Source organism: Dipodomys merriami, unplaced genomic scaffold (genome assembly GCF_024711535.1).
Source record: "Dipodomys merriami isolate MVZ:Mamm:240054 unplaced genomic scaffold, mDipMer1.0.p SCAF_4, whole genome shotgun sequence".
Taxonomy (NCBI): Eukaryota; Metazoa; Chordata; class Mammalia; order Rodentia; family Heteromyidae; genus Dipodomys; species Dipodomys merriami.
This window is the reverse complement of record NW_027205603.1, coordinates 38,103,616-38,117,889: the sequence shown is the minus strand read 5'-3', so window position 1 is coordinate 38,117,889 and position 14,274 is coordinate 38,103,616. Positions and strand designations below refer to the sequence as shown.

Genomic DNA, 14,274 nt, shown 5'->3' with positions numbered 1-14,274 from the left:
GGCTTCTGGAATCTTCCAGGGAATGATGGTGGCAGATGCTAAGGAAAATGTGGTTTTCTTTTGTATCCTATTAAAAAGTATTTTCCTTTTGAAATTTTTCCAGCAAATGCTGACTCACGCTTTATTTACAGCTAGTATGAAAGAAATTAAGTGTCAAGCTGTCTCAGAATGCACAACTACAGTTATTTTACTATTAACTACCTAAGTGGTTATTAAGTGGAAAAGATTGGCTCGAAAGGCATTGCTGTTCTCCAGGTTGGTGAGATATTTCACCTTAGTGTACTCTCAGTAGGATGTAGTTTATGTATAATATGAATACTCTAACATGGCATTCTTTCCTATAGGCCATTCCCCCTTACAAAAATCATGATCAATGGCTTTCTGACCCAAGACAATATGGCTACCTCCCACCTGTCAAATGAACCCTAGCTGTTTTGGGGTGTACCTCCTTACCCTTAACTGTCACCATTGGCTTCTTTGTGAAGTACATGGATGTGATAAAGACATTGTTTCCTCTTTAATCAAGTCTATTGGTAATGAACTTTAGTGCTCCACTGAGAATACTTCTCAGTCAGTCATAGTTCAGTAAGCTATTATTTATTTCCTTCAGAAAGCATCATTTTTGAGGTCTTTCGACTGTGTTCACATTCCGGCGCATTTCGTATTGTTGAAGAGGATTTGATTATCAGTTCTGACACCAGTGACTGCTGTCTGCGGAAGGGAGAATTGATAGCCATTTTTCCTCCAATGCTACATAATGACCCTGAAGTTTTTGAAGCTCCAGAGGTAAGTAAGCATCAAGCTGGTCACTGCTACTTCTTAGGCTGTGCAAACATGCATCCTCTTTCTTTTATTCTGTCTGTCTGTCTGTCTGTCTGTCTGTGTCTCCCTCTTTCTCTCTTTCTCTCTCTACATTGATACAGGCAGAATTTGAGATGGTTTCTTGTTTTTTACTTCCTTCTGATGGGAAAGTTTGCCTTTTTTAAACTAAGGATCTATCCTAAGGATCTATCTCCGAAAGATAGTGTAATCTATAAAACGACAAGACTCCAGATGAAATGGGCATTGTACCTTAGCCATCAGTAAGTTTTGACCCAAATTAGGTACTGTTGGTAGAGAATTTAAAACCATGGTAGGTTAACTACTGACAGGCTGGATAGAAAATAAATAACACTCAACTACTGTATTTTGGAGAATATTTCCAAAACAGAGTTGACTCAATTAACATCATCACTGTAGATAAACCCAAACACAGTTTTTTTGAAAACCAGTGGTAGGTGCCCCAGCTAGATCCATTATAAACTTGAGGCTGTAAAGCTGCGGCTCATGGGTGAAGCTCTGGGGGTAATTGTATCATCTTCTTGTATGTTTTTCCTGAAGCTCGAGTTGATGAACATCAAAGTCTGGAAATTAATCCACCTTGGTTCATGCCTTAATACCACTTCAGAGATCACGACATGCATACAAATTGAGGGAAGCCACATTCTGCCTGTGCTTCTCACAAAGTACAGTGGCTGCTACAGTCGTAGTCTTTGCATACATACTGACTTTTTTCCAGAGGGAAACTTCTGTGATCCTTTTTGAGCATTTCAAAGCTGGGCTACTTTAAACTTGGTTTCTAAGATAGATGTTTTGCAACCCAGCTGAATTAGGCAACTAAGTAGGAAGACACTAGACTTCAAATACAATAGCATAATTTGCATATATTTAATCAACAAAGCAAATATTCTAATAGTAGGGGAGTATGTATATGGTTTCTATGCCTTTCAGCAGAAGCATTATCTAATAATGACAGCAATAGGATATAGATTATTAGCAACATTATTGTTGAATGTTCTGCAGACAAGATTTCTCTTTACATTTACAATTTCAAAAAGTTTCAATCTAAAGCAAATAAACAGTTTATACCTGAAAAGCTATTAAGTTTTAAAATAGTTTCATTTATAACTATAATTTTCCATCAGACTCCACTTCTACTTAGTCTTTTCATTGTAATTATTTCTAGTCATTTCATGGTAATTAAACCAACATTCAGGTTATCCACAAAGCTCCACATATGTTTATCATGTTGTCCTATCTTTATGGAACTGCTTCTGTGTTCATCCTATTTCTCACCCCTCTATATCCCCATAATAAGTAAAAAGAAAAAATCAACTTGATTTAGAAGTTAAGGAAAATTTTAAGTTAAAAATTGTAAACATTTTTCCCAGGCACTGCGGGCTTATGCATGGAATTCTAGCTACTCAGGAGGCTGAAATCTGAGGATTACAATCCAAGTCAACACTGGCAGGAAAGTCCCTGAAACTCTTATCTCTAATTAATTACCACAGAAAACAGGAAGTGGAGCTGTGGCTCAAAGTGGTAGAGTGCTAGTTTTGAGTAGAAAGGCTCAGAGACAACACTCAGGCCCTGAGTTCAAGCCCTACAACAAAACACACACCACACACACACACACACACACACATGCACACACACACACACCTCCACACACACACACACAACAACAACAACAAAAACATTGTAAACATTTTCATTTATGTCCCCTCCCCCCATCACCATGCAAATTTACTAAGTGACAATACCCAAATATTGCATAATAAACTGACTAATCTTAATAGTAATAAGAAGCATTTACCTCTAACTCTCAGAAGAGAAAAATTTGTAGTATTGTGAATACTGATTTAGCCTCATTAGGGTAGCTCTAGGTTGCTAAATACTCTCAATTATGTCCTAGATTTTATATTAACAATTATGCTGCACTAATGCTAGAATAAGCTAGCTAAATTTTTGTCACAGCATTGTTTCTTTGAAATTCAATGTGCAATGTTGATAATTCCTAGCACAGAAGACACGACAAAATTTGGAGTCATAGTTATATGACTTGGCCTGCTCTGATTATTCATTCTGTGAAAATAGTGACTAATCACATACGAGTTGATCATGGATTTCTTTTATTCTTTGTTTTGGTTGGCAGTGATGCAGTAGATATTCACTTAATAGATGCCCCATCACCAAAACATCATGTACTGATAGTAAAGAAGAAAAGAAAATTCTAGAAAATCCTATCCTATGCCATGTGTCATTGGGAACACTAGCCCAAATGTGCATCAGAGCCTTGTGTTCCTGACTATTACCCTATAGACTTTAAATGGATTGATAAGGCCTGGGATGTAGCTATTTGGGCAAAACTATGTGAGAGACTAACTCAGAATGCAGTCATAGATGCTCTTGAAAGACATAGAGCTCAAGAGCCTTAGCAGAACATAGTTTCTTTCAACCTTATGAGGCATATCTTCTGAATGTCAGCGCTCTAATGAACTCTAGACTATTGCACTCCACCACGGCTTATGATTTTCCTTCATACTTCATGGCTTTGGCACATGCATCTCTATTCCTGAAATGATTTTATTTTTTGCTCAGCCAGTTCCAAATTATTCCTCCAAAATCACCTTTAATCATCTCTTATTTGATGGTGTCCCTGAATCCCACCCTGTTCCAGGGTAATTGCCGCTGCCCACGCTGTCACCTGCACATACACTGTGGTGGTACATCCTTGTTTCAATGTCCTCCACACAAGACAGGACGCTATCCATCAAAGTTGATCGAATCAGGGACTGAAAGTGCAATACAGTGTGGTTAAAGCTTTAAATCAGGACAGATAATACTCAAATAGGGACTGGATATAAAATGGCCACATAAAGCAGTGGGTCATCTATAAATACAATAATACTATTGAGGTAGTATGAATTACAGTAAAAAGAGACTCCAGGAGGCATTTAAGTTTAATAGATACATTCTGAACTGGCCAATAATCTTAGTTACTCAGGAAACTAAGATCTGGAGGATCATGGCTTCAAGTCAGCCTTGGTAGAAAAGTTTGCTAGATTCCACAATGAGAAGTACAAAATGTCATGTCAAAACCAACTTTACAATGTCGGTGTGTGGGGGGGGGGAGGGGGGTATAATTGGGTGGGGGGAGGGGGGAGGCTGGGAAGGGAGGTGAAGGGTAAACAAAGGAGGAGGCTGCAATGCTTGGTAAGAAATGTATGCATTATCCTGCCCATGTAATTGTAGCCCCTCTGTACAGTATGTTCTCAAATAAAATAAAATTAAATTAAAAAAAAAGAAAAGTTTGCTAGATTCCATCTTCAAAATAACAAGCAAAAAGTTGGACTGGAGGCATGGCCCAAGTGGTACAGTACCAGTCTTGCTAAGTATGAAGCTCTGATTTCAAATCTCAGTATTGCCAAAAAGAAAAAAGAAAAATGTTTGAGATCTAATTTTCTCACAGGTTAACAACATGTTACTTCTGTATTAAAGATGATTCATTTTTTGAATATTGATTGCTTAGCTTATTGTCTATTCAGCATTCTTGTGGCTTTTGCCTATGTGTGAAAACACACTGGCAAAGTGAAGTTTACAGTGAGCGAGAGCAAAGGAAACAGTCCCTCTTGATGCTGCTTTCTTCTCTGTCTAGAGCTTTACAAGCTTCTCCAGGAAGCACCACTAATCTATTTATTACCTAGTAGGGAATAAGTAGGGTTTTTAATTTTTTTCTGAGGTCTTCTTCAAACTTACCTCTTTTATTGTCTAGAAATCATGCAAATGATTATAGAAGTGAATGACGATTTCTTTTCTGCCAAAATGCAGTGAACTGGAGCTATGGAGACCAAACTTGGTCACTTTTCTACGTCTAGAAGGGCTAAGGAATAAAGTCCTGGCTACATTATTGGACTATAGAGAATAGAGAGCCACCATTAAGGTGACAATGTGTTATCACTGTGCTACCACCTCATGTAAAGAAGCACAGCCATTCACATGCTGGTGGCTTACACCTGTAATCCTAGATATGCAGGAGATTTGAGATCTGAGGATCATAGTTCAACACCTATTCAGCCACAAATCTGTGAGACTCTTATCTCCAATTAAGAAGCAAAAAGGTGGAAGTGGAGCTGTGACTCAAGTTATAAAGTGCCAGCCTTGAATGAAAATGCAAAGTGAGTGTGTAAAGCCTTAGTTCAAGTCTTAGTACTGGCACTGAGAGGGGGGGAGAGAGAGAGAGAGAGAAGGAGTGAGGGAGAGAAGGAGAGGGGGGAGAGGGAAAGTGAGAAGGAGAGGGAGAAAGAGAGAGAGGGAGAAGGAGAAGGAGAGAGAACAATCTTTGAAGTATTCCCCCACATGCTCTGTAGTTAAAGGTCTTGATAATTGGAAGAAGTTCTGCCCTAGTTAGCTACTCTTCAGAGTTAGGACACAATAGAATAGAGTTAGGACATAATGATAAATGAATGTAAAAGGCCTTTTAAAAAAGTCTTAAAACTTACTAGAATAATCAGCCTATTGATGTTGATTATTATCATTATTCTTGGAATAGACTAATTATATCCAAATAAACTTGCTTAGATCTCAAATTGGAATAGAGATGTTCATCAGTCAACTTTGAAGAAGGAAATATGCTTGGAACTTCTACTAAATCCAAGGCACTGTAAGAGACATGATGGATACACGGGAATAAAAAGTACCTTGACTTAAAGGCCTACAGTATAGCGACTAGGACTTCTAACTGTCTTCTTATAGCCAGATTCTTCATGTGAAAAGGTTTAAGCCGTAATACGTTGATACCACATACCTAACATACTGAAACCAGAGATGGATGTCTTTCCACTTTCATCACGTCCATACTACCATCCTTGGTGAATTAATGTTACTGAATGGGATGCCCTTGAACACAGAGTTGAGAAGAAGTGCACACAATTCCTCACAAGCTTCCACTAGCTGGCTACAGCTCACAACTGATCTGACCCCTAGTCATGGAGATGGGGAGGGAATTCTGTACTTTGTCATCTGGCTGTCAACAAGGACTTTGAGCCAGATCCAACAGTGCAGCTCCTTAGTCATCCCTTCAAAACACTGGCAGATTTTGTCTATTATTAGGGAATCATAGAGTCAGATCTTCTGTCTCATTTGGTTTCCTACAATCAGATTATGAATTGAGTGTATGACATAACATTCATATAGTATACCAGAACCAGGTTTTATGCCATGCCGGAAGTGCTAAAAAAAAAAAGCCATATTGAACTGAACTAAACATAGTATTTGAAAAACATGAGTTAGGATCTTATGCAATCATCTTCTGTCATATATAAAAAACGTATTCTCTATCCACAAAATGGTCTTTGTATCTAATCTTAATTTTAAGTCTTCAATATTGTACCGTTGCTACTGTTCAGAAGCAATGAATATTTGATTACTTCTCATTCTCTACATGTTTATTTTCTCATTCAATATGTTTTCTTCAAGAGTTTAACTATTGTTTTTTTGTTCTTTGGGCTTATTTTGTGTTTGTTTCTTTGATGGTTTGTTTTAGCAGTACTGGAAATTGAACTCTGGGCCTCAATCTTGTTAGGCAAATGCTTTAACCACTTGAGCCATGTCTGCAACTATAACTATCACTTAAAAATACACTTTTTCCTCTTGCATAAACATACACTTGTATGTTTATACTCAACAGAGTATATGAATAAAATACAATGGACAGTCTAATAAGTTCCAAATCTCCTGTAAATTTTATTCAACAAACAATTGTCTTCCTTCTTTCCACCATGAAGTGAAGCAGTACAAGTTCCTTATGAGCACTGTATCTTGGGCATCTCAGAGTCCAGAATCCTGAGCCAAAACAAACCCCTTTTCTTTATAATTTTCCCTGTATCAAGTATTTTGTGATAGCCACAGAAAATTAAATCACTAGGAAAGAAACAGAAAGACAGAAAAGAAGTCACTTAGGTGTTTAGATTTTACTTGTATATGGAGAAATCATTTCCTGGTAGCATTTGAGGGTTTGTTAGATTTCTAAGTTCACATGTGTGATACACATAATCAATTTTTGTTTCTCTGATGCTTTTGAAAACAGGAAGAGATACCTGGCAACTTGTTAGATCTGAACTCAAACTATTCACATAAAACTTTGTGAGTTAGGGATGAGGGGGGTGGTTATGTACTGGGGCTTGAACTCAGGGCCTGGATATTCTCTCTTACCTTTATAGTCAAAGCTGGCATTCTACCACCTGAGTTATGCCTTCATTTCTGACTTTTTGCTGGTTAATTGAAGATAAAGATCTGCAGACCTTCTTGTCCAGGCTGGCTTTGAACCCTTTGCCATTCTCAGATCTCAGCCTACGGAGTAGTAAACATTACAGGCATAAACCACTGACCCTTGGCTTCAAGTAAAACTAACACTGTTCGTTCTTCTTTATAGGAATTTAGATTTGATCGCTTTGTTGACGGTGGTAAGAAGAAAACTACCTTTTTCAAAAGAGGGAAGAAGCTGAAATTCTACATAATGCCTTTTGGGTTTGGAGCCAACAAATGTCCAGGCCGATTTCTAGCCATTGCTGAAATAAAGCTTCTGTTGTTTTTATTTTTAACATATTTTGATTTTGAAATACTTGACAACCAACCTCTAAGACAAAACCACAGCCGTTTGTTGTTAGGTATTCAATATCCGGAATCTGATGTTTCCTTTAGGTATAAGGCAAAAGCTTAGAGAAACAGAAAGAGGGGAATGAAATCTGCAGGAATGAGCCTGTCATAAACTTGCTTATCTGTTCTTCATTTCTCCAAATGTTATTGCTGTGCATATTTGTTTTAGAAGTGCCAATTTATATTTTATCTGAGGTCAGTCCTATTTTGTACATGGTCACAAAACTTAAAGCAGTATGGTGGCATTAAAATGATCCTCAGAATCACTCGAAGTTCAAAATGGCTTTTGAAAGCTTCCACTTAGTGTGATTTTTCACTTGGTTTAATAAGTGCAACTTCTCAGCCATAAATTTGGCAATGGGAGAATTTTAAGTCACTCAAATTCTTCTCTAATATGTAAAAGTACATTTTATGTACCACTGGGGGGAAAAATGTGTTAGAAATGGACCTAGACTAACAAGTTCTAAATTCTCAAAGATGGAAATTAAATTTCTGTGAGCTACACTATATGAAAATGTTCCCTTCAACTATAATATCAATAATATCTATATTGCTGGGGCACATTTGCATTAAATGAGTTTTGCAGCAGATTAAATGTTTTGACTTCACTTCCACATTTAATCATCCATAAATGTTTTTTATTACTTTGTATACTGTGGCTCAATAGAACAAAATTTCTTGTTATATAAGACCTCTCATGTTCATGTTAGATGCTGATAAGATTTAGTGTATAAGAAAACACCAATTCTGCCATTGCCCTAGACATTAGGATTAGGTTTATTACAGGACCAAATGTTGAAATCATTTCAGCATTCACTGTAGCATTTGGCTTTAGTATAAACTGTAAGAGGTATGTCAGTATTGCAATAAACACTGTCCTAAATGTTTCCATTTATAAAACCTGGGACACTAGATAACAATGTTTGTTCTTTTCATCTTACCTTTTACACTTGGAATTCATTTGCATTATTTTGGAGTATGGCATTATATAATACAATATAATTTCATATGATACAGTGAAGCACTTTGAGTCCAATTTCTTTTTTCTTTTGCCTATCCTGGGGCTTGAACTCAGTGCTTGGTGCCTTCCCTGAGCCTCTCTGTGCTCAAGTCTAACTCTCTACCACTTGAGCCACTACACCACTTCCTGTTTTTCTGAGTAGTTTATTGGAAATAAGAGTCTCATAGACTTTTCTGTCCAGGCTGAGTTCTAACTGCAATCATCAGATCTCCACCTCCTGAGTAGCTAGGATTATAGCCCTATGCCACCAGCACCTGGTTAAAGATCTCTAATATTGGCTTACTAAGCCAATTTGACATTTGGTGTAAAAAAATATACAGTATATAAAGAGACACAGCAAGTAATTAACCCAGTTAGTTCCTGCTGCGTTGACTGGAAACTAATAATTCAGAAATTTGCTTTAAAAACAAGAAATGAATTTTAAATTACTAAATGCTTCTCCTACAGTATTTAGTAATTAAATAAGGCAGTCTAGCATTATTTTCTCCTCCCTGAAGTACATGCTCTGAGCATTGAGCTAGTCCACATGTATGTATACTAGTATTTTGGTTTTACCTGATTGAGGAGGTCTTTATCTTCTCTCTCTTTTTATTGCAAAGAAACCATTTATAATTGAATAAGTTTACAGGGTACAAAGTGATGGTATGACTTGTGAATACAAGGTGAAATCATAAAATAAAGTCAGATAACATATCCATCACCTCAAATTCTTAACTCTGTAATTCAACATGTCAAGTTATGAGTACAAAGCATTTCCATCAATGATACCCCTTTCATGTTCTCCCCCATTGGTCCCATCCAGTTAAGTTACCTGTTCCATTTTCACATATATATGTTGAATGCTATGACTGTATTCACCAGTCACTCTTTCTCTCTCCATTCATCTGCTCTCCTTCTCCTTGAGCAACCTCCCTTCTGATAATACATGTTTCAGCTTCCTGGTATTCATTTTGTTGAACTATAAGTTAGTAGCTTGAAACAGATCTGACATTGAAATCCTACCCTGTATGTACCATACTTGAGTCAACATGTTTATATATATAATATATACCTATATATGCATATGATACTATGTTTTCACATTTATAATTTAAGTCTAAGAGCATTTGAAATGTGTTCTCTTAGCAATTTTAAAACATATAGCTCTATTATTAATCTTATTCACTGCAACAGAACTCAGAGAGAAAGGAAAGAAAGAAAAAAAGAGTCTTCCTGATTGAGATTTTGTATTCTTTGACTCATCATCCTATTCTCATGCTCTTCTACTTCTGCAAGCCCCATCTTACTCCCTGCTTCTACAAACTTAAATATTTTACATTCATACATAAGCAGGAATATGTGGTATTTGTCTTTCTATGCCAGGCTTTTTTTTTCTTAATTTTGGATAATGTTCTCCAATCACATCTAATGTCTCAAACATTAGAATTTCCCTTTGGGTGTGGCTAGTATTCCATTGTAGCTCTACTGCATATTGAATTCAGATATTCCTCTGTTGGACACTGAGGCTGATTCCATAACTTGGCTAATGTAAAACAGTGTTGTGATGAACATGGAGTACAAACATTTCTTTTACCAAGTGATTTCCAGGCTGTTGGGTAAATACCAGAAGTTGGATAGGTGCGTGTACAAGTCTGGGTTGATAGTTACTTCTTCGTAGCATATGGAAGATACTGCATATTCTTCATGCTTCCTTTCATGTTATTGATGGGTTAGATGTTAGTCAATTTAATTGTCCAGTCTGCTTCTTCTCTCTTACTCCTTTAACATGTTCTGTTCATTTTTAAAATCCTTAGTTTCTTTTTGCCTTATATATACATGTCACATGATGATTCTGGAGTCTGAGAAGGACATCTTTTGAGTATGGAATATTGGCATCCATTCTCCCTGAACATTACCTGACTCTGCTCCTGTATTATATATCATTGTGGGCATCAATTGTATGATCTTTTCTTACTGTGTTTTCTGTTTCTAACTTATATCAAAGGTAATTTGTTTAGTTTATTTCAGTTTCTTTTGTGTATAAGGTACCTAATCTGTTTTTTGACTCAATACTGAATTTGTTTCTTCTTTTCTTAAACTTTAGTTTGGCTTGGGAGCTGGGTAATTCTACTTTTTGTTCTCTTCAGTTCATGGCATACAATTATAGTTGGTCTAAGCAAGGTCCCTTGGCTTACTTTTTATTTCTTCTCTAAAACTTAACATCATAGCCCTTACTATCAAGCAATGTAAAGTGTTTGATATGCATATCTATCTATATAATCATCTTGGCATCATTTGTTTTTAACTTTCATAAATATATTCTCTACAAAGCATAGCCTTTCTGTTTTTTATGAAGCTTTCTGTTTTAAAAATATACATCCAAGCCAGGTGCCAGTGGTTCATACCTGTCATCCTAGCTACTCAGGAGGCTGAGATATAAGGATTATGGTTCAAAGCCAGCCTGATCAAGAAGGTCTGTGAGACTTTTATCTCCACTAACCTACCCAAAAAGCCAGAAGTGGAGCTGCGCCCATCCCTGAGTTCAAACCCCAGGACTAGCACCAAAAAAATAGGTAGATGATAGGTAGATGATAGATAAATAGAAAGATAGATAGATAGATAGATTGATAGATAGATAGATAGATAGATAGATAGATAGATAGATAGATAGATAGATAGATAGATAGATAGATAGATAGATAGATAGATAGAAAGAATAGATATCCAAAATGCTCCATGAGTATTTGCTCTTTACTCCTAAATGAAGCACAGTATTCCATAATATGCAGTCACCACATCTCACTGTTGTGCTTACCCCGTAATGGAGCCATGTGAGTGGGACAGTTGATTGGGGGATTGGAGGTAGGGACAAAGCAAAACTTTTGAAACAACCTCTCATTCTCCCATGAAAGTGGCCAGCACTCCTACACGTCTATAAACTTTGTCTCCAACTACATCTGTCTCACACATTTAGTTCATGACAGGCTTCATTTTCCCTGAGACATTATGAGTTTGTTAGTTTCCTTCTTCAGAGCTATCCAATCTACTTCTTTTTATGTAATCTCTGATAGTCAGTTTTCAGACAAGATGTCTCCAACTTGTCAACTTCCAAATTTTCCATTTCATGGAGTTTCTGAAGTTCAATGATTGCTTTCTGTTGTTTGAGAATTTCTTTCAGTTCTTCATTTCCACGTAGTCATTTTTTAGAACATCTTGTTCCTTCAGCATACACACAATATTATCTTTCATTTCTTTAGCAATACTAAGCAAACATACTTTATATCCTGTGGATCTGATTCCATAATTTATTTTTTCATTTAGCTTCTACTTGCTATGGCTTGATTACTAAGCCCTGTTCCTTGGAATTTTGTCTCAGGAAAAATTTTAAGATCTGGGTTTAAAATTCATCCCTCTAGAGAGAATTTGTATTCATTTTTGTCTGACTGCTAATCTCATTATCAAACTCAGATTACTTGAAATGTTGGGCTTGGGTACTTAGGAGCAAAAGGGACACTACTAGCATATTATGGGTTTTAGCTCTAAAGCAAGTGGAATTCAGCCCCATAATTAGGAATAGACAGAAATGGCTGTTCCTTTATTTGTTAGTTTCTTGTAGATACAAGGCCAAGATAGACAACTTTACTTACAGCCTGACTCTGTGGAGCAAAGTTTCTTTTCATTTTACCCACCAAATATGTTGGCTTTAGAAATTATTGACTTCATGCAGAGTTCTTGATTCTCTCTCTCTTTTTCTGTTTCTGTCTCTCTCTTCTCCCTTTCTTCAATTCTGTTTCTGTGTGTGTCTCTTTTTGTTTCTGCGTATGTGTCTTTCTCTCACACACATGCACATGTGTGAGTGCACACACACACATACACACACATACACACATACACACACACATACACACACACCACTTATGTCCATCCTGAGGCCTAGGCTTTATCTCCTATTGCACAACATAGTGCGTTCGCTTTTCATTTTGTACTAGGATTTCACCATGCCATATTGCTGGAGATAGTAATTGCCATATTCTTTAATTCAACTTAGTAGCATAGTTTACTGTTGTTGCAACAGAGAAGACACTGGAAATTATCATATTTTAATTTCTGCTTAGTGAATAACTCATAGGGTACTTTTATCTTCCTTATTTTGGTCCTTCTGGGATGTATTATTTTATTATTCAGTATTGGGTCATATGTCTAAGGCAGAGGAACTTCTATGCTCAGAATGTTCATGGTTACTTGTTATTTTTTTGTAAAATGTGATTTGAGTTAATATTCCCTTTTAATAGCTTCTAACTTAACAGTAAAATCCCTTCAAAGACCAAGGCACAAAGGTTATCCAGTTCTTGATCTTAGTTTAAAAGAATGGCAACAGTTATATAAACAATAATTCCATGTCCTTAAAATGGACACTTTAAATTAGTTAGTTTTGCAAACTTTTATTTTCTAGCACAGCATTATTAGGTATCATATTCACATACTCAATTATGAAAAAGTTAGCATGCCAAGTTTACATTCCCTGTAGGACTATTTTGAAATATGAGAGATCACATAAAATTTGTAGTCTTTATCAAAAGCAACCATTACTTCATAATGTTAATCTGTCAGTGATCATTGAGGTCTGCCCTTTTCAACTTAAATGATTAATTTGTCTATGCTACTTTTTAGAGTAAGTTAATTTTAATTCATAAAACTTCAACTGTACAATGTAAAATAGGTAATGTCAATGATTATATTTTAAAAATGTTTTAGACATAAAAATACTGTAAACTATTAACTATTATTCTGGTATATTTGGTCATGATTTTTTTTATTTTTTAAATATGAGAATGTATAAGGAAGCAAATTATCTTTAACAGGTTAAATAAGAAGTTTGGGTATTTTGTGACTATAATCTTTAATGTTCTTTTATTTACAACAAAAATAAATAAATTAACTTTTAAGGCACAGGTCAGTATCTTTGTCTCATTTCCCTACTAAGAACATTGGGTGACAGAAGATTTGATTGCACATAGAAAATTATTTTCAGAATGATTTCCTATCTCTCACATCCCTATCCCTCCACTTCCAATACAGTATTCATAGTATCTTTCAATTAATCTTAACTTAGTTACTTCTGTGTAGGTTATAACAGATCCAAGAACTATCTCTACATTTATAATGTTTATTTTAAGCAGACTAACCTGGTGGGGCTACAATTCTTAATAGTCACTTTTATTCAGTGGAAGAGATGTATAAGAATAAGAAATGGGAAAGAAATCTCACTAGATGTAATTTTTATCTTCTGCAGCTTTCTTCACTTTACTACAGATAATGAATAAAGCTAAGGACCATTTGAAGCATATTCAATTTAATCATAAAACTGAATATTATATAGCAAAGCAAACAATGCACAACACAGAATTTACTTAGTTTACTGGGACACTTGGCTTTTCTTAGGAACACTCCTGTGAGTCATTAATGTGCTACAGGAATCTGAGTTACCCTCTGTTACAAATATATTAAGAGTGTGCAGATAACAGATACTGTGCAGATAACAGCAGTTAACCTCTTTTAGGAGATGCTCTGTAATAAGTGCACCATTCTTTATTTGCTAACTAGAATAAATTGCTCATTAAATATGATTCTGTGAAATAATTATTTTTGCTTTCAATTTTATTTTATAAAACATTTACTGAGTAAAAGAAAACTAGAAGAACTTTCTAGAATCAGCCATGATTATGTGACTAATAATGTGAATTTTCTATCCAAGGAGAAGATGGATAAAAACGTTCAATGGTTATGTTGGAGTTTTA

General features: G+C 35.8%; 1 protein-coding gene across 1 annotated transcript in view; it reads left to right on the top strand.

Annotated features, from left to right (window-relative positions):
* The window catches only part of Cyp7b1 (cytochrome P450 family 7 subfamily B member 1), a 164,084-nt gene extending 150,656 nt beyond the window's left edge, over positions 1-13,428 (top strand). The window contains exons 5-6 of the mRNA XM_069990811.1: positions 611-786; positions 7,253-13,428. Coding sequence (XP_069846912.1) covers positions 611-786; positions 7,253-7,540 — 464 coding nt within the window. The 3' untranslated portion in view covers positions 7,541-13,428. The remainder of the gene's footprint in view (positions 1-610; positions 787-7,252) is intronic.
* The last annotated feature ends 846 nt before the right edge of the window (positions 13,429-14,274 follow it).